Genomic DNA, 20,492 nt, shown 5'->3' on the forward strand with positions numbered 1-20,492 from the left:
AAGCGTCGCTGAAACAAGGTAACGAACCCTTAGTCTATACATTGATGTTCGGTGATTTTAATCCCATACTGTATTTGTAGCCATGTCGTGAAGCGATTTGACTGGATATGATGTTTAGCTTTGATGTTTAGTAAACGTATTCAAGTTGCAAGTGAAAATAGCCTTAAAAAAAAAAACCTTCACACCCACTACCTACCTCATTTAGGTACATTTTGATTTTTGTTTCAAGACTACAGCTGAAAAAGTCTGTTCTTATTTACATTTATTTTTTTATAAATTGGATACATTGTGTACCTGTTTGGCTTCGTATTGTTACAGTCATGTGTATGCTAGCATAGAGATTAAGCGCACGAGGAGGGTATAAATCAGAGGAGTTTAATGAACATCTGTAGAGGTAACGCTGATAACATAGACTATGTCAGGATACAACAATACTACATTAATCACGGACGAGGAAAAACTAAACAGACAGGGTATTTAAGCACACAGGAGGTAATCAGGGAAATAAAGACAGGTAGGGTTTAATCAATTAACAAAACAAGAACAGGAAAAAGACCAAATAAGGAAACTGAAAGTCACTGAAGGTAACAGTTTGCCCCTCTCGGAACGGTGCGTCCTCGCACCGCAAGAGGAATACCAGCAGAGGGAGGGTGGGGGTTCTGGAGGCGGGAATGGGGCAGGCAAGGGGCAGGCGAAGAGGGAGCAAGGAGCTAGGAACCAGGGCGTAGTGGATGGAGGGAGGAGCCCGGAGCCAGATGGTGTTCCAGAGACCAGCCAGGATGGAGATGGATGGGACCAGCAGAAATGGAGCAGAACATTCAGGGCTGGGTGGAACCAGCGGAGAAACAGAACATTCAGGGCTGGGTGGAACCAGCGGAGAAACAGAATATTCAGGGCTGGGCGGAACTAGCGGAAAAACAGAACATTCAGGGCTGGGCGTAACCAGCAGAAAGGGAGCAGAGGAGCTGACTGGTCTAGGAGGTGGGAGTGGGAGGCTGGGAGGAAATACAGGAGGATCAGGGCTAGACGGAACCAGCGGAGACACAGGAGATTCAGGGCTGGGGGGAACCAGCGGAGAAACAGACATTTCAGGGTTTACCTCCACAAACCAGTCTATAAGGTCCTCCATATAACTTCCAGAAACCGAATTCAGCTCACCCTCAGTCGCGGGAGTGTGGGCAGGGCTTTCCTCCATGCCCTCGATCTCCACCAGTATTGCCACGACGCACAGTGTTGCCGGCTCACACACCTGGTCAGTCGCGCTCTCGAGTCCTTGCTACATGTCAGTGATTGGCTCGGGCTCTGGGGTGGGCTCTAGCTCTGAGCGGCGGGATCGCGGCTAGCTGGTCTCTGGTTCGGGAGTGGGGCTGGAGATATCCTCTTTAGCGGTGCAGAAGGTAAATGGGTAGGGCTGCTCCGAACACGATCGGCCAATCGTTAATGCACATCTCATCAGTAAAGCCAGTTCTCTAATCAGCGGTAAATTCCCTCAGGTGCGTGATTTCACATAGAGCAGCTGTTACTACACAGAGCCGTTGTTAACTGTGGTAAATTTGCACATCTTCTCAGTTGACAATGGCTCAGTGCAGTAACAGCTGCTCTATGTGAAATTACGCACCTGATGGAATGTACCGCTGATTAGAGAACCGGCTTCACGGCCGATCGTGATCGGAGCAGCCCTATAAATGGGGATCCTTTTTTCTCCAGCACCCACTCCACGAAAGCGGCAAAATCCTCTCTGGGACCGTTCACTGGTAGGCGTGCCTTACACTCGGGGAAGTGGGTAAGGCACACCAGATCAAGAAAGTTCCTAGTATGGTCCTCCAGCGAACGATCCAGTTGCTCCAGGCACAGGAGTTGGACTGCTGGGATTACCATTCCGAGAGGGGGAAAAACAAAACAAAAATGCAGCTAAACTGTTAGGTCCGTGATTCTGTTACAGTCGTGTGTATGCTAGCGTAGAGATTAAGCACACTGGGAGGGTATAAATCAAAAGAGGAGTTTAAAGAACATCTATAGAGGTAACACTGATAACATAGACTATGTACAATATCAGGATACAACAATACTACATTAATCACAGACGAGGAAGAACTAAACAGACAGGGTATTTAAGCACACAGGAGGTAATCAGGGAAATGGAGACAGGTGGGGTTTAATCAATTAACAAAACAAGAACAGAGAAAAAAACAAATAAGGAAACCAAAAGTCACTTAAGGTAACAGATATTTTATATTAATTTATTTTTGTTCTCAGGTGGGTAATTTGCAGGAGGTGCAATCCTTTTTTTATGTTGTATTAAGAGGACAAAACTAAGGCCAAATGGCCTTCACTATTTAAGTTTGTATTCATAGTTATACATGTTTTACAGTAAGTTGACTTAACTGTATTGTCATATAATTGTTGGCACTGGCACTTATAAACATTAAATGGGTAAAAAGTGCAATAAATAGGCTTAGTTTTGGAGACAAATGTTGGAGTTGGAATCAATACCTCTTTTTTTTTTTTTTTAATCAAGCCAAATGCTTGATCATTTTACAGCCACATAATTTTTTTTATGTAATTATTTGTTTTGGTTATTTAAAAACACACAAACATCTGATTATTGAAGTAATCGAATGATTAAGTGCTAGATTAATCAATTACAAAAAGAATCAATAGCTGCAGCCCTAAAATGATCCATTACAAAAAATAATACATCACCAGAGATCAGCGATTCATTTGTTGAAGAGCCTACATAAATTATGTTTTTATTAACACGATTCGGGAGGAGCGTGTCAGATACTTAGCCTAATCAACACAGGTGGACCATAATCAAGTAATCAATCCCATAGTATAAATATCGCTGACTTACCTCCATCCATTGACAGTTTATCAACATGCTGGCTCGCTTCGTCTGTCACCTTATCACAGACCCAATTATCCTACCAACGAAGAGAGCTATACCGGGGATTTATCAGATCTGCTGCTCTTGCCAGACCTGTGATCATTCCTACCCAGCCAAACATGGCCGTTGAGCACCATTAAGCGTCATCGCGACGGCTGCTCTCCTCTCCAAGCCACACGTCGTGGCAAATAGACCGTGCAAGCCCCGAGCTCGCCTCGCACGACACAACGATCGTGCCGCCCAAGACCGAGCTCTCCTCGAGTGCTGGATTGCTGGATTGCTGGATTGCGAGCGCTGGATTCAACAAGCTTGGGCCGCACCCCAGTTCTCACCGCAGCAAGCCTCTCTCACTTCCCGCAGCGGGTCAGCCTTTCCCCACGGCTTTTTCCAGCCGAGGCTCGGTTTGAGGCCGCTTTCTCTAGCGGCGCAGACCGCGTGACGTAAACCAATACAATTTCAGGCGAAGACGCTAAAAGCAGGTTCGCGGCTAAAGTTCGTTAAACGACGTCATGACGCAGTTCCGTCTTCTACTTCTACTAATGTTTCATGGCGGTTTTGGCAAACTAGTGTAAAGGTGTGTTATCGCCACCTGCCGATCTGGAGTGTGGAGTCTTCATCCACACTGGAATGTCCAAGACATTACATTCGCCTTGCCGCGCATGTTTAAACCTCACTGAAATGAACAGACATAAGTTTCATGATAGGTAAAAAAATAAAATAAATTTGATAGCCTGAATGCACTGTAAGTTGCTTTGGATAAAAGCGTCTGCTAAATGCATACATTTTTACATTTTAATTTCCATGCAAGTATTCTGGCAGGACCAATGTATTTAGGGACCTATTTCACCATTCACTGGTGATCACTCAAAATTAATCCAAAATGCAACTGCCCTCATGTTTTGACGCAGGACAGCAAGCGTTAGTAAAATTTCTGTTGACTTTTTAAGACCGTAATACAAAAACAGGCAAGTAAATATCTTTAGAAACCACTTGGAAGCGAATAGCACACAACTGCTATTAACCCATTTGCTCGCAAACATCGCCAACGGCCCCAGTTTATCATCGTTTCACTTTCACAGCACGTTAAACATCACTCTTACTTGATCTGGACAAACCGTGCATAAATAGAAATCTAAAGACTCTAGCTTCGATATTTGACCAATGTTTCGATAAAAAATCGTTCCGTGACAGTTATTTAGTAATTTTATGTCAGGAAAACGATTCAGATTCCTGAAGGGTAAAAGTTGAAGTGTCAGCTCGTGGACAAATGTTGATCATGCATCTAGTGAGTAAGACTCATGAGCAGAACATTTTTTATTTTGGGTATGTAATTTATGTCTCCATGCCAAAAAATGGGGGGTGATTGGTAAGGGGCTACTGTTACTGCCATAATCATGTCTTTCTGTACAACGTCTTACAAGACTAAACATTCTTCATCGTTTGCAAAAGCCTCTGTTTCCACAGTCCATACTACAATGTGAAAACAATGTTCCAAATGTATCCGTCTGGAGACCGTCTAAAAAGGCCAGAGGCCAAAAGAGAGGAAAGATGCTTTTACAATAGGAACATAATAATGTGGAAAAAGCTTTAGGAATTGTCAAATCAGGCAACCAATTGCTAAGCTGACAACACAGTAGGGTACCCATTTTTTTTTTATAGCTTGCCCTATCAAATGTTACTAACCCTTTTAACTCTTCCCGCAGCCAACATCTATAGCAGCCGAAGCAAGCTCCGCAGGCGGCCCAAGCAGCTATCTCTCCTCCGCTCCGCTTCCCATGCTCCCCTTTACTTCTCTGTTCTCTGCATCTCCCCACTGCCGAAGCAGTGTCTGCTCCCGCAGGAGACTTTTCTGTATCTCCTCACTGCCTCACATCACCTCCGCTTGAAAGGTATGCCATGCATCCTAGGTTGCGGTGATAGTATCATGTATCGACGATAGCCAAGACGATATTTGGCTCATTCTCCAATCAATGTTTTTTATTATCATTATTAGGCGGCCTACCATAAATCAGCTATCAAACTACTCCGTTATCCCATCTCAACACTGCATTTCATGCTCGCCTGTGCTCTCAAAGTATGATTCGAGTCCGTAGGCGGCAAAGAAGTCTCTATCCACAAATAGACATACATCGTTGCAGATATAAGGTATTCCATTGTACTGTAACAGGTAATCCGATACGTGCCATATTTTAAACAAGCTCTCACTAACGGAGTTTAATGCCACAGTTATGTTAGACTGCATCTCATTCTTGTTTCCGGGGCGGCGCGTCGGTCCCATCATGAGGCACGTGGTCCGGAGCGTGCATGACCAAGGCATCAGTTCAACCGAACTCCCTCCATATATATGAACTTAGCTGTTTTTGAATACCTTATATTTAAAGCGTTCGTTTACATCCATATTAGTGTTAAATCGTTGGACTTTAAATGAATTCTACTATTGTTTTGCACCGTTGACTGATTTTGCACATTTTTTTAACATTTAGACTGATAACTTCCATGCGCAGATGCGGAAAATTTGTCACCAGACAAGTGAGATGACAGTAGTGTCAACTACATGAACTAGCTGTTTTAAATATAGTATTTTATATTTAATGTCAGTTTATTAGTACGTCTTAGTACAGTTTTTATAGTAAGCTCTGAGAAGAATAAAGAATCTTTCTCTTACTCCACCCTTGCACGATTACATCATTGATATGTACCATCGATCTCATATGCCGACAATTTGACAATGACCACATCGCTGATTCATGGCACCTATTCGGGGTACACTGGTACAGGAAATTCAATTTATTTTTTGCACGCTTAATTTCGAATACAATGAATGCGCCAAGATTTTTCTGACTCTTTATCGGAAGCAGCTCAACAGATTTGCTAAACAATTATTCAAGTAAGCCTCACAGTGTCTACCCTCGTAGACAACCAAATCGTCCTTAGTATTGAACTCCCTGTCAGGCGGTGCAAGAGTGCTCCCGGTTGAGCCAACCTTTGCCTTCTCCATTCAACTATCAGCAAAGCTTACTCGTATGACATCGCGAGTATTAAACTCCTGTCAGATGCTGCAAGAGCTTTCCCGCTTAAGCAATCTCTGACTTTCCATCTGACCACCAGCAAAGCTTACCCGATTAAAAAAAAAAAAATTATTTCAGTCTGCGACACGTACCTATCGAACACCAATGAGTACATCGCAGCTAAATCAAATTTTCCCTCCGATGGCAAGATGTACCCATCCAATACCACAATTTAAGCTTTCGCCGAACACCAACGGGTGCTTCGCAGCTAAAACAATCTCAATTTTCCCTCTGATGCCTGGAGAGACTACCCATCCGGTGTCTCACAAAAAAAACACCGGATGCCGGCCATAGCCTCCTGGCCAGATAACCTTAACTTTTCTATCCTATGGTTGGCGAGGCTTCTCTGTTCGATGCCAGGAGCTCGAGCTCCCATCGGATGCTGACGAGAGCCTCCTGGCCAGACAACCTCACCTTTTCCATTCTGCGGCCAGCAAGGCTTACCTGTTCGTTGCCAGGAGCCACACTCCCTTCAGACGTAGGTGAAAGCCCCGGCTACCTTTCTTGCCTTTCTGTATTACGTACGGAGAGGTTAACCCATCCAATGCATGGAGTCAGGGTTCCAATTGAACGTAGATGAGAGCCTCCCGGCTAGACAACCTTACCTTTTCCGTCTTTTGGCCAGCGAGGCTTAACCGTTTGATTCCCGGAGCTAAGCTGCTGTTGGACAAAAGTAAGAGCCTCCCGACTAGACAACCTTTTCCATCCTTCAGCCAGAGAGGTTTACCGATTCAGTTTCTGGAGCTAAGCTCCTATCGGACATCGGTCAGAGCCTCCCGGCTGGACAACCTGACCTTTTCCATCCTTTGGACAGCGAGGCTTACCCTTTTGATGGGAGTGCTCCCATCGGACACTGGCGAGAGCCTCCTGGAAAGACAACCTTTACCTTTCCAGTCTACTATCACTGAGACTTAACCCTTTCGATGCGTGTGCTCCCTGCGGACGTCGGTAAGAGTCTCTCGGCCACGCAACTTACTTTTGCATTTGACGGTAGGCGAAGCTTAACTGTCCGACGCTACGAGTCTCGACCTCTCGTCAAATCCTGCAAACAAACAAAAAAAAAACTCTCCACTACCCTGACATCTTTTAACCCTGCCTGGCGAGGCTTACCTGTTCTGTTCTGAGTTTAAAGCCCCATCAGATGCCGCGAGAGTCCTCCCTGTCGGGTTTTCCTTTCCACTCTCCCCGTCCGGCAAGGCTTACCCGTCTGATGCGTGCGCTCCCTTCAGACATCTGGCGAGAGTTCTCCCTGTCGGGCCTATGCTTGCCGGCCGCAAGCGAGTCTCATCCATCCGATGCCGTGAGTCGGGATCTCCCTTCGGATGTCGCCAGAGTCCTCCTTGTCGGCCAGCCCAAAGCTTTTTATCTGCCAAACTGAGAGGACCCAGACATCCGTCATCCTGCGTCTCAATTGGCCACTAGGGCTCACCGTTCCAAAGCCATAAGCTCCCAGTTGAGCATCGGCTCGAGCACTACCGACCGGGCGCCAACAACCTACTCTTCCAATGCCTAAGTCGCTCCCACCGGAGTACGTAGGCCCTTCCGGCCTGCCAACGAGACGACTTCTAAGAAAATGAAATCTGGCCCCGCCAGTACTCTATGCTATTTTTTGGGGGGTGTTCTTTAAACTGGCGGCTGTCCTCTTGTACATTTGCTTCTTGGGGGGTACTCTAGGTTCGGGCCATTACCGAGCTCGGAGCCCTTGCCCGGACTGCATGCCAAATACGCATACCATACCTCATATAATAATATGTAAGCGTGAACTAGTGAAATTATGTTTTTAATAACAAGATTTGGGAGGAGCGCGTCAGATACTTAGCCTAATCAACACAGGTGGACCATAATCAAGTAACTAATCCCATAGTATAAATATCGCTGACTTACCTCTATCCATTGACGGTTTATCAACATCCATCCTCCACTCCATCTCCTCACTTTGAGTTCACCTGATAAATAGACGGGGAAGGGGGGGTACTCTAGGTTCGGGCCACTGAAGTGACACTGAAGTGCTTTAAAAAATTTTTTTACCACTCTGAAATATTTTTTTATTAGATATAAAAATACATGAAATGAGTCCTGGAGCAATCTAGAAAAGTAGTGGGTTGAAAGCCACATGTCTCATGCGTTTCTATTTCAAATCTGAATAAAATATCATGAAAAATGAGACTCGTGCAAATATTTTTATGAGACTGTTTACACCCCCCACCCCCCAAATATAAGAAAATATATTTCTCAATAGTATTGAAGGCTTCTACAAACTATTAAGTCCGTAAACGTACCACTGCATAGTTTTTTTCAATTATAAAACACTAGACAGAAACGTAGATATCATATAAGTGATTTATTTGAGCACTAAAAAAATACAATAAGAATAATTTGAGTAAGAACATTCACCGTTTTGGGCAGCTCCAGGACAGCGGTCTTTACAAACACGCTGCTGTCTGTGAGCGGGTCAGAGTAATGTCAGAGACAGTTTACTTTGGTAACGTCACGCTGCAGTGTTTGTTAGAGCTGCCAACTTCTCCACCCCATTTACAGAGTGAAATTCTTTGACTTCCTTTATCTCCCAAGACTTTTGTTGAATCTCCCAAAAGTTTTGGCTTGGGGTGCTTCACATGCACTTTCCACTGCACCAATAACACGGGTCTGCCCGTAGTTGTGCCTGACTTTAAATCGGCGCTACTAAACACGGATATCGGCCGATGCTGATATATTAAAAAATGACAATTATCGGCCCGATATATCATTCCTATAGCAACTGCATTAAATTTTTTCAGTCAAGAGCAGTGAATGATTTTTCTCTTTGTGTTTTGTTGTTTTATCAACATTAAATAGTTCACCCAACCTGTCATTTCTGTCATAGTGTTTTGTTTTTATACCACCATTTACTCACTCAAAACTGGTTTTAAACCTGAATGAATTTCTTCTTCTGAACGTTTTTCACTCAACTGTTCACTTTCGTTTTTAGACATAACCAACTTGGGTCTACATGTAAATCTTGTGTTTTTGACAGTATTAGCACAAAAGATAACTTAGTTCAATAATCAGGAGCTGTTTGACAGGCTGTAGCTCACACGCTTCGGGTGTATGCGGCGCTCAGAAAAAGCACAGGTAAGACCAAAACATGAATGAAAACTTTAAAAGCACACTCTGATAACGAAAGAGTAACTCTAGCACGAAGTTATAACTGCTGTGAATGCATGTGGCGTTGTACAGTATATGATGGACCAGAACTGCAGCTGATAGAATGTGGGCTGTAGCACTGTACTATGCTTCTGCAAAGCGTTAGCACTCTTTAGCTTGTCATTAGCATTTTCATTCGAACCTATCACTGTTTTCTTTTCTCCTCTCCTCTCTCTCGCTCCAGTTTTTCACAAGTTCATCAAACAACCGCAGTAAGAATATTTCACCAAGCACGGTGAGTAATGGCTTCTCCTGCTATTGTTATTTGCACCTCTTGCCACATGTACAGTTTATCTATCTCTGTCGCTGATGAGGGAATTACATGTAATAAATGCAGGGAAATAGTTAGGCTGACAGAGAAGATTTAAGAATTAGAGACACGCATCCAAACTTTAATTGAGGACAGTAAGAATGTTAGGGCTCTATATACAGCTTTGGATGCATCTAGCTCAGGGATTTCTGTACATTGTTCGGTTCTGGAAACAGAGCCCCTGCAGCAGGGCAACTGGGTGATGGTGAGGCAGCGTAGTCGTGGGTCAAAACTCCGCTCTTCTGTTCCGATCAAAACATTAAACAGGTTCTCCCCACTCAGTGATGCACCCACTGAGAAACCTGATGAAAGTGCTCTAGTTATTGGTGATTCTATTGTACGGAACGTGAATATAGAGACACCAGCCACCATAGTCAAATGTTTACCGGGAGCCAGAGCGCCTGACATCTTGGCAAATAAGTGCTGGCTAATGCTAAACGTATATACAGTAAAATTGTTATTCATGCTGGCGCTAATGATGTTCGACTTCGCCAGTCAGAGATCACTAAAAATAACATTAAAGAGGTGTGTGAACTTGCAAGCACGATGTCAGACACTGTAATATGCTCTGGTCCCCTCCCTGCTTACCGTGGTGATGAGATGCACAGCAGATTGTCATCACTCAATGGCTGGATTTCTTAAGTGGTGCCCACAGAATAACATAGGTTTCATAGGCAATTGGACAAGCTTTTGGGGCAGACCTGACCTGTTGAAAAGAGATGGTCTTCATCCCTCCTGGGGTGGCGCCACTCTTCTCTCTAGAAATATGGCACATAGTCTTAGTGTTTATACTTGACTAACTGGGGCCCAGGTCAGGAAGCAGACAGACTGGCTAAACCGACCGTCTGCTAGCTGCCTCCCGTCACAGAGGTCAGTTAATTCTCAGCACATAGAGACTCTTTCACCTAGATATCACACTATAGAGACTGTGTCTGTTCCCCAAACTAGAAAATACAAAAAACGTCCAAACCAAGTTAAGATTAACAATTTAATTGAGGTTCAACAAATAAAAAACAGATGCAATATGGATAAACAAATGATAAATCTTGTCTTATTGAATATCAGATCCCTTTCTACGAAAACACTTTTTGTAAGTAATATGATCACTGATCATAATATAGATGTACTCTGTTTGACAGAAACCTGGCTAAAACCTGGGCCCGGTTTTTCAAAAGGTTTAATCCGGATAAAATTGATTGATCCTTTTTTTGTGATCCGTGGTCACGTAATCCATCTTACTTTTGGAGCCAGTTTTTTAAAGCAACATCGGATTGGATCAATCTGATCCGGATAGGAACTTTTCAGGATCACCAAATCTGGATAACCAGTGCTCAAACAGGATTGGAAATTACAATGTAGAACTATAGATATGTACAGAGCAACAAGCCAGTGTGGGGTCAATATAAATTATTTTTTATTTGAAATGAAAACCCACACATTAAAAAAAAAAAACTAAAAACAAGAAAAACCCCACCCCATCCTCTTCCAGCAGTCCGCTCATCTGAGACCTACAACACAAGCACTGTACATTGAGGATATTTATAACAAGTATCAAGTATAGATGTTTTGAATAAAAAAAAAAAAAAAAAAAAGACTTAATGTAAAAAAATATTTTCGATTGTGATGAATATATATATATATATATATATATATATATATATATATATATATATATATATATATATATATCAATTAGTGACAGAATAAAATTGATTGTTTTTGGATTATTTTATGAGGCCAAACTCTTTCTACTTTGATGTAGGCCTATACTGAAAGGCTGAATACGTTAAAGCCTACCTAATCACTGTAGCCTGACGGATGAACAAATAAAATTAAAACCTTATGAATAAATAGGATATCTTGTAAGATACTGCATGATCCAAATATAGTATTTTTTGATACATTTTTACATTTTTCATTACATTTCTGCCATGAAATCCACGCTGAATCCACCCTTCTGATGGGATCAGCTTAATCCAGATTTTTTGGATCAAAGTGATCCAAATCCTACAAAAAAGTTCTAAAAAAAAAAACCAAACTAAAGGTTTGATCCGGATCAAAACCGAGATTGGATTGCGTGATCTAATCCGATTATGTAATCCATTTTTTCTTTTGAAAAACACATTTTCAAGATTTGATCCAATCCATTATCCAAAATCCTACTGGATTATTTTTGAAAAACCGGGCCCTGATGATAACATTATTTTAAATGAGTCCACCCCCCAAGATTACTGTTATAAACATGAGCCATGTCTAAAAAGCAAAGGGGGAGGAGTTGCTTCAATTTATAACGTTTTCAGGATTTCTCAGAGGGCAGGCTTCAAGTATAACTCGTTTGAAGTAATGGTGCTACATATAACATTATCCACAGAAACAAATGTTAATGATAAATCCCCTGTTATGTTTGTACTGGCTACTGTATACAGGCCACCAGGGTACCATACAGACTTTAATAAAGAGTTTGGTGTTTTTACATCCGAGTTAGTTCTGGCTGCAGATAAAGTTTTTAATAGTTGGTGATTTTAATATCAATGTTGATAATGAAAAAGATGCATTGGGATTAGCATTTATAGACATTCTGAACTCTTGGTGTTAGACAAAACGTTTCAGGACCTACTCATTGTCGAAATCATACTCTAGATTTAATACTGTCAGTGTTGAAATTATTCAGCCAAGTGATGATATCTCAGATCATTATTTAGTTCTGTGCAAACTTAATATAGCCAAAACTGTAAATTCTACTTCTTGTTACAAGTATGGAAGAACCATCACTTCTACCACAAAAGGCTGCTTTTTAAGTTATCTTCCTGATGTATCCAAATTCCTTAGCATATCCAAAACCTCAGACAACTTGATGATGTGTAACAAACTATGGACTCTCTCTTTTCTATCACTTTAAATAAAGTTGCTCCTTTTTGATTAAGGAAGGCTAAGGAAAACATTTTGACACCATGGTATAATGAGCGTACTCGCACCCTAAAGAGAGCAGCCTGAAAAATGGAGCGCAGCTGGAGGAAAACAAAACTAGTGGTATTTTGTATTGCTTGGCGGTAAAGTAACCTATCCTACAGAAAAGCATTAAAAACTGCTAGATCCGATTACTTTTCTTCTCTTTTAGAAGAAAACAAACATTACCCCAGGTATTTATGCAATACAGTGGCTAAATTAACAAAAAATAAAATCAACTACAGGTGGCAGATCCTTTTCCTATTTGGCGCCTAAACTCTGGAATAACCTCCCTAACATTGTTCGGGAGGCAGACACACTCTTGCAGTTTAAATCTAGATTAAAGACCCATCTCTTTAACCTAGCTTACACATAACATACTAATATGCTTTTAAAACCCAAATCCGTTAAAGGATTTTTAGGCTGCATTAATTAGGTAAATCGGAACCGGAAACACTTCCCATAACACCCGATGTACTTGCTACATCATTAGAAGAATGGCATCTATGCTAATATTTGTCTGTTTCTCTCTTATTCCAAGGTCACTGTAGCCACCTGATCCAGTCTGTATCCAGATCAGAGGGTCACTGCAGTCACCCGGATCCAGTACGTATCCAGACCAGATGGTGAATCAGCACCTAGAAAGGACCTCTACTGACCTGAAAGACAGCTTAGATCAGGACAACTAGAGCCCCAGATACAGATCCCCTGTAAAGACCTTGTCTCGGAGGCCCACCAGGACAAGACCACAGGAAACAGATGATTCTTCTGCACAATCTGACTTTGCTGCAGCCTGGAATTTAACTACGGGTTTCGTCTGGTCATTGGAGAAATGGCCTCCAACTGAGCCTGGTTTCTCCCAAGGTTTTTTTCTCCATTCTATCACTGATGGAGTTTTGGTTCCTTACCGCTGTCGCCTCTGGCTTTCTTAGTTGGGGACACTTCATCTACAGCGATATCATTGACTTGATTGCAAATAAAAACAGACACTATTTAAACTGAACAGAGATGACATCACTGAATTCAATGATGAACTGCCTTTAACTATCATTTTGCATTATTGACACACTGTTTTCCTAATAAATGTTGTTCAGTTGCTTTGACACAATGTATTTTGTTTAAAGCACTATATAAATAAAGGTGACTTGACTTGACTTGACTATGATAAAAAAATTAGTTTTTATCGTTAGGGCTGGGTGATATATCTAACGATATGATCATGCGCATCTAATCGTAAAGCTGCTTCCATGATTACCGCTAAATCGCCATCCCCTGCTTATAATTGGAGTGGCATTTAATAGACAGAGCCATATATCACTGACAAGCTACACAATATCGCAATTCATTATAGCAGATGAATTGCCTTCAATAATAAATATGAATTGCGTAGCTTGTCAGCGATCTACGGCTCTCTCTATTAGTTGCCGCTCCATTTAAAAGCAGGTGATGGAGATTTAGCGGTAATCACAGAACCAGATTTACTGACTAGATGTGCATGATCATATCGTTAGATATATCACCCAGCCCTATTTATCTTCCATGATCAAAAATCATCATATCGCACACCCCTAACGCCAGTGTGCATTTTCAGTACACATTCAGTGCTGTTTGCGAGGGTCATGACAGCAAACCACTGACTTGTCTATGGCTGATAAACTCAAGCTGCTATGTAGTTTGTTTGTTTGTAGTAAGAACTGTTTGTAGTAATAGCAGAATTTTTTTTTGTTTGAACAGAAGGAAAAAGTAAAAGTATGTAAAAAAAAAAAGAATAAAAAAAAGTGACAGAACTGAAAACATGTACTTTGTGTCAAGAGCCAGTATTTAACATTTAACAGTCACGGATTTGTTTTGGGAGAGAGTTCCAGATGAAGGGGGCAGCAGCAGAGAAAGCTTTGTCACCCCAGGTTCAGTGCTTAGTCCTAGGAGGTAGAATCAGAGGGCTTTGTGTGTGAGAAGGATTTTGAATTTAATTCCTTCTGGGACTGGGAGCCAATGGAGGTTCCTGAGAACAGGAGTGGTGATGTCACAGGTGTGGGTCAGCATACGAGCAGCACAGTTCTGGATGTATTGGAGTTTATTTATATTTATAAAGTTTAAGATGTTATGCCGTACAGGATGCTATTGCAATAGTTAATTCTGGAGGTGATGAAGGCGTGAAAGAAGGTTTCTGCAGCAGAGAAAGAGAGTGATGGATGGAGTCGGGTGATGTTTTTGAGGTAAAAGCAGTTCTGGTGATTTTGTTCTATGTGATATTCAAAGGAGAGGTTATTGTCAAAGAAAACTGAGGTTGCGACTGTGAAGGGATGGAGACAGGGTGAAGGTGTCGACAGTGAGGGAGAAATTGTTAATGGTTTTAGTGATGGGTTTGTGTCCGATGATGATCATGTTTGTTTTTTCACAGTTGAGTTGAAGTAAATTGGTGTGCATCCAGGATTTAATGTCAGTGAGGCAGTTAGTGATAGTGGAGTGGGTGGCAGAGGTGATGGATTTAGTCGAGATGTAGAGCTGAACATCATCGGCATAGCAGTGAAAGTTGAGACCATGGTGGCGAATGATATTGCCAAGGAGAAGCAGGTATAGTATGAAGAGGAGAGGACCAAGCACTGAACCCTGTGGGACACCTTGGGGCAGCGGAGCAGTGGAGGAGGTGCAGTTGTTAATATGGATGAATTGTTGTCTGTCAATGAGATTAGATTGGATCCAGGACAGCGCAGTGCTGGTAATACTGAGGGAAGATTCAAGGCTGGAGAGAAGAATGGTGTGGTTGATAGTGTCAAAAGCTGCAGCTAGATCGAGGAGGATGAGGATGGTGAGGTGACCAGCATCTGCAGAGAGGAGGATGTTGTTAGTGACTTTGAGGAGGGGTGTTTCAGTGCTGTGTTGTGATCAGAAACCAGATTGAAATGATTCAAAAAGGTCATTTGAGCAGAGGTAAGTTGTTTGGCAACAGTGCGTTTGAGTATCTTAGACAGAAAGGGGAGACTGGAGATGGGCCGAAAGTTTGACATAATGTCGGGGTTGAGACCGGGTTTTTTGAGGATGGTTTTGGTGGGAATCAGATGGTCGAGACAGGAAGAGAGTGTTTCATTGTAGTAGTTGATGAGGTTGGAGGGGTTGTCAGTCAGCGGTGTAGAGGAAGAGGATAATTTGCTAACAAGAGCGGCTGAAAGGGCAGGAGTGGAGATGGATTTAAGATTTCTGAAAGAGATTGTGCGTTTGTTCATTTGTCGACACCACCACCAAACCCTCAGGTCGAGGTTTGTCCATGTAAGTATATCCTGTGGGTGTTGTTTTGTTAATTGAAAAATAGTCCAGAGGTTTGTGCCAAGTTTCAGTGATACAGAGGACTTCCAGATTATTGTCAGTTATGAATTCATTTAAGATGAGACTTTTACTGTTGAGTAAGTTGGTATTGAGCAAAGCTAGTTTCAGGTGATGTTCCTTCGTGATGGGTTGAGAGGGCCGGGGAAGGAGACGGAGATTAGATAGGTGCATGTGCTGTTTGTTGTGATGACGTAGTGAGTTAGTTGTAGTACACAAATTGGACCAGATGGATGGGATAGAGCTTGGGGTTGAAAAGTTGAACATACGACCAGAGCTTCTGTGTGGAGGACAGCGAAGTAGTCCAGTTTCTCAGAAGAAGTTAATGCAGTCCAGACGGGGGGGTTGTTGAATTGGTGGAAATCAGCAGTTGAGCAGAGCGGTGGCATGATTAAGGCATGGTGCGCTAGCGCTAGCTTGCACTCAGATGCCGGGCGTCGCAGTCCCATGTACATCCTTTTCCTTGCAATCAGAGTGTTGTTGATCTGGTCAATGGTCGCAATTGAATCGGGCTCTTGTTGCTTGCTGCAATGTTTGCCTTACATGAGATTTCCTGGACAGACTATCAGCTTCTTATTATTCATTCATGCATTTTCCATTGTGATTCCGTTTATGTTATCCAATCCTGAAGTGGCTGAGAGGATGAGTAAACTTGTAATAATAAAATTATTACTGTTTAAAAGTAATTAAGATAAAAACGTTAAAAAAAAGCAGAAAAAAGAAGCGGTAGCCAACCTGCACCAGCGTTCTCATCAGCGTGACCAAAATAAATTACTAAATTAATTAAAAGACAGCTGCCGCACTTTTGCATTACAGAAATCTTTGGCTACCTTGTTTGTTTTGTGAGCACCTACACTTCAGAACAGTGCCGAAGCTACAAGTAATTGGAGTCTCATGTGAGGTTCACAATTGGATGGGTTCAGGAGCTACAGATCATAAAGCCTACAAACAGTATACAGTAATGCAGACAAAGGTAAGCTGCGCTCCACGTAATGTTATCTGCTAGTTTAGTAACTGTTAGTTATAACAACGATTCACACATGTACTTTAACTATGAGTTTCAAAAGTGTAGTTAGTAGCTGTCAACCCTTCCGGGTTTTTTCCGGGGCTCTCATGTATTTGAGCTCTTTTCCCGCTGTCTTCCCGTTTTAGTATTATCCTGTAAAATATCCTGTTAGCCCTTCCATCGGACCTGTCAGTCTCTGTACTGTTGTCCTGTTGTGCTATTACACCCCACAATACAGCAATGGTTTACCTTGGTTGAAATAGATTTTTAATTTATCAAATTAAGACGCACGGCTGAGAGTGAGTACGTCTAAACACTGTGCAGTAGTCAGAGTAGCAGTAAAGGAGGCCATCAACATGGCGGCCATGCCAAGTAATGACATCACGATGCCCAAGCCCTATTGCTTCTCAAAACTAGCCCAGTTGTGTTTTGTTCCAGGCGATAAAGTACAAATTTTTTGGCGGGGTTGCCTTGGTAAAATTCAAATTTTAGGGACTTAACATCACATTATTGGGATTGGGGTCACTTCGACCCACGGGCATGAAAAACAACCACAGACTTGGCAACACTGGTTGGCCTTCACTACACAGAGTCGAAGTTCATCGACAATCTACAAAAAATCGATTTCAAAATCGCAGGTGATTAATTGCTGAATGCCTTGGTGTGTATTCACACAAATGCACTAGGGGTGTAAAGAAAATATCGATAGTATTGCGATATTCTGTTAGAAGATACTGTATCGATTCTGGGGCGGCAGTGGCTCAGTGGTTCATGTAGGTTGTCTACAAACCGGAAGGTTGGTGGTTCGATCCCCGGCTCCACCTGACCAAGTGTTGAGGTGTCCTTGAGCAAGACACCTAACCCCAGGCAGTTTTCATCTCTGTACGACAGTGAGAATAACCGTAAATACTAGCATAGGATAATGGATTAATTTTGTTTGAGGAATTAATGCACTTTTCGTGCCTGTGACAATACAATGGGGAAAATGTACATTAATTGGAATTTATATTAAGAGTTTCTAAAGTTTTTACCAGTTTTTGTGTTTAAAATGGCATGGCAATGTTAGTTTTCAGTGTGTATTAACAATCTTTGAGCAAACTTACTGTGCAATCTTAGTGGCTTTTTTTTTGCAAACAAATTGTCTCTTAAAAATGTAATGTGAATACAGATGACAAAACACTAACCAAAACCATGAGTTTTATATTATCATAGTTGGTTAAATGAAGTCCGTGTTTAGTCAGTTGATGTTGGTTAAAGGACACATTTCCCTGCTGAAAACAACAACAACAAAAAAAGAATAAAGCTAAAACCAGCCTAAGCTGGTTGACTGATTTTAGTTGGTCATCCAGCCCAGTTTTTGCTGGTCAAAGCTGTACAGAAGGCTGGTTTTAGAGGGTTTTGATCACTTCCTTAGCTGGTCAGGCTGGGAGACTAGCTAAGTTTAGGCTGGTTTTTTTTTCTGCAGAATAGAATAATCGTTATTAATTATTTATTTATTTAGTTTTTGTTTTAAAATAACGACCAAGCAGCCAGCGCCAGACAATTTTTTTTCAATTCAATTCAAGTTTATTTGTTAAATTAAATAAAAAAATAAATAATAATAATAATACAAGACGTAGTCAGCTTGACGATGAACTATCAATATTAGTAATTAATAGTTATATGATGCAGTCACACATTTAGCAATAATTGTTAGTTCTGTTTGTTGATTCAAGGTTAGCATCATCTGGGGTCCTCTGAGGGTCAGCATCATCTCTTCTAAGGTGTTCTGGATCCAGACTGGAGCTTGTGTAAATCCTAGTTACCACGGGATGTAAATCCCGTGGCAAAACATAGAAACAAAATAGAGACATCATTAGCATAGCTGCTGATCCAACAAAGTAAAATTAGTTTAACACAAGCTAATGAATAAAAATGCACATTTGATCAGATGCAAGTACACTCACAATTTAAAAGATACATTATTCGTATGCTTGGCGAAAGAGATGTGTTTTTAATTTAGATTTAAACAGAGAGAGTGTGTCTGAACCCCGAACATTATCAGGAAGGCTATTCCAGAGTTTGGGAGCCAAATGTGAGAAAGCTCTACCTCCTTTAGTGGACTTTGCTATCATAGGAACTACCAAAAGTCCAGCGTTTTGTGACCTTAGGGTGCGTGATGGGTTGTAGCGTGGTAGAAGGCTAGTTAGGTACGCAGGAGCTAAATCATTTAGGGCCTTATAGGCAAGTAATGATAATTTGTAACTGATACAGAACTTAATAGGTAGCCAGTGCAGAGACTGTAAAATTGGGGTAATATGATCATATTTTCTTGACCTCGTAAGGACTCTAGCTGCTGCATTTTGGACTACCTGTAGCTTGATTATTGACGAAGCAGGACAACCACCTAGAAGTGCATTACAATAGTCCAGTCTAGAGGTCATAAATGCATGAACTAGCTTTTCTGCATCAGAAACAGATGTTTCTAAGATGGAAGAATGCAGTTTTTGTAGCATTGGAAATATGATTTTCAAAAGACAAATTGCTGTCTAATATAACTAGACAGTGAGCTAATCAGCCTTTATTTGATAAATTTGCCCTTCTCAAATCATTACAACTAGCCTAAAATAAAATCTATATATACAAAACAGTTCAAGCATATAACAATGTTTAAACGTTAAACCTAGATAAATGGGCGCTATATCCAACACTTTGTTACCAGTTTTGTGATTATTGGCCAAACCATTCAGAAGTAAAATGCAAAAATATGCATTTTTAATATCTCCGGACCACTAGGTGGTGCTGTGTCGAAATACTGCAGGTAGTCTCAGGTTGTTCTAAAACACATCAAGTTTGGTCTCAATACGCCAAACCGTTGTCAAGATATAGCCTCACGTGCATTTTTGCATGCTTTTTGTTAAATTTGTTCATGTGTCATTTGAGAACGGTTGGACGAATCAACTTGAATTCCATAACTTTTTGCCAGAATGATCTGAAGATGATCTGAGCCAATTTTCGTGAAAATCGAACTAACCGTCTAGTAGGGCTGGGACAACGCGCCGAGGTCATCAATGACGTCGATGCAAAAAATACGTTGACGCAAAATATGCGCAATGATTTGTCGACCTGTTTTTATTTCTATAAAAAACGTTTGTAAAATGTTTACCTTATGTGCACTGAATACACGCGATGGCCGGATCAATATATAACCAATCCAGGGTTTTTTCTGCATTGATCTTTTTTTTTTTGGTGACTGTCAAAGCCTTATTTGATCGGTGAGTGATGTAGAATAGAATGACTGCTGCGCCTGACAGGGTGCGTACAAGAGAGAGCCCCGGCTGGGCGCACACTCACAGTCTTCAAACAACACGAGTGCTTCTTGCTCTCTCTCTCCCTCGTGCATATTATTCAAAATCATTAAACACGATAGAAAAAGGGCGAAACACCAAAGTTTCACGCGCGCTCACGCACTCACAGTCTTCAAACTACACGAGCGCTTGTCTTTCTCTCTCTCTCTCTCTCTCTCTCGTGCATATTAACCAAAATCATTAGACACAATCAAAAAAGGGCGGAACGCCAAAGTTTCACGTGGAGCATTCAGAGATTTTTTTTTTCTCCATGACAGCACTCTCTGTATTAGCTTAAAGCCCTCAAGTTTACATTGGTTACTGTATTCTTTCAATTGCTCTTGATGCCCTTTTTTATTGAATGCTAGACATCAAGTTGTTGTTATTTTCATCTGAAAGAAGAACATAGGCCCTATGTGTTCAGTAAGCTTGTTTCAGTAAGCTA

At 41.6% G+C, this 20,492-nt stretch overlaps 1 protein-coding gene across 8 annotated transcripts in view; it reads left to right on the forward strand.

The window, feature by feature from the left end:
* LOC127953344 (zinc finger protein 271-like) overlaps nucleotides 1-20,492 on the forward strand; it is an 838,866-nt gene that overhangs the window by 99,304 nt on the left and 719,070 nt on the right. For 2 of the 8 annotated variants that reach the window (XM_052552523.1, XM_052552526.1), the window contains exon 2: nucleotides 4,591-4,776. The exons of the other annotated variants lie outside the window; for them this stretch is intronic. In XM_052552523.1, coding sequence (XP_052408483.1) covers nucleotides 4,591-4,776 — 186 coding nt within the window. The remainder of the gene's footprint in view (nucleotides 1-4,590; nucleotides 4,777-20,492) is intronic. 8 annotated transcript variants of the gene reach the window in all.

Source organism: Carassius gibelio, chromosome B3 (assembly GCF_023724105.1).
Source record: "Carassius gibelio isolate Cgi1373 ecotype wild population from Czech Republic chromosome B3, carGib1.2-hapl.c, whole genome shotgun sequence".
NCBI lineage: Eukaryota > Metazoa > Chordata > Actinopteri > Cypriniformes > Cyprinidae > Carassius > Carassius gibelio.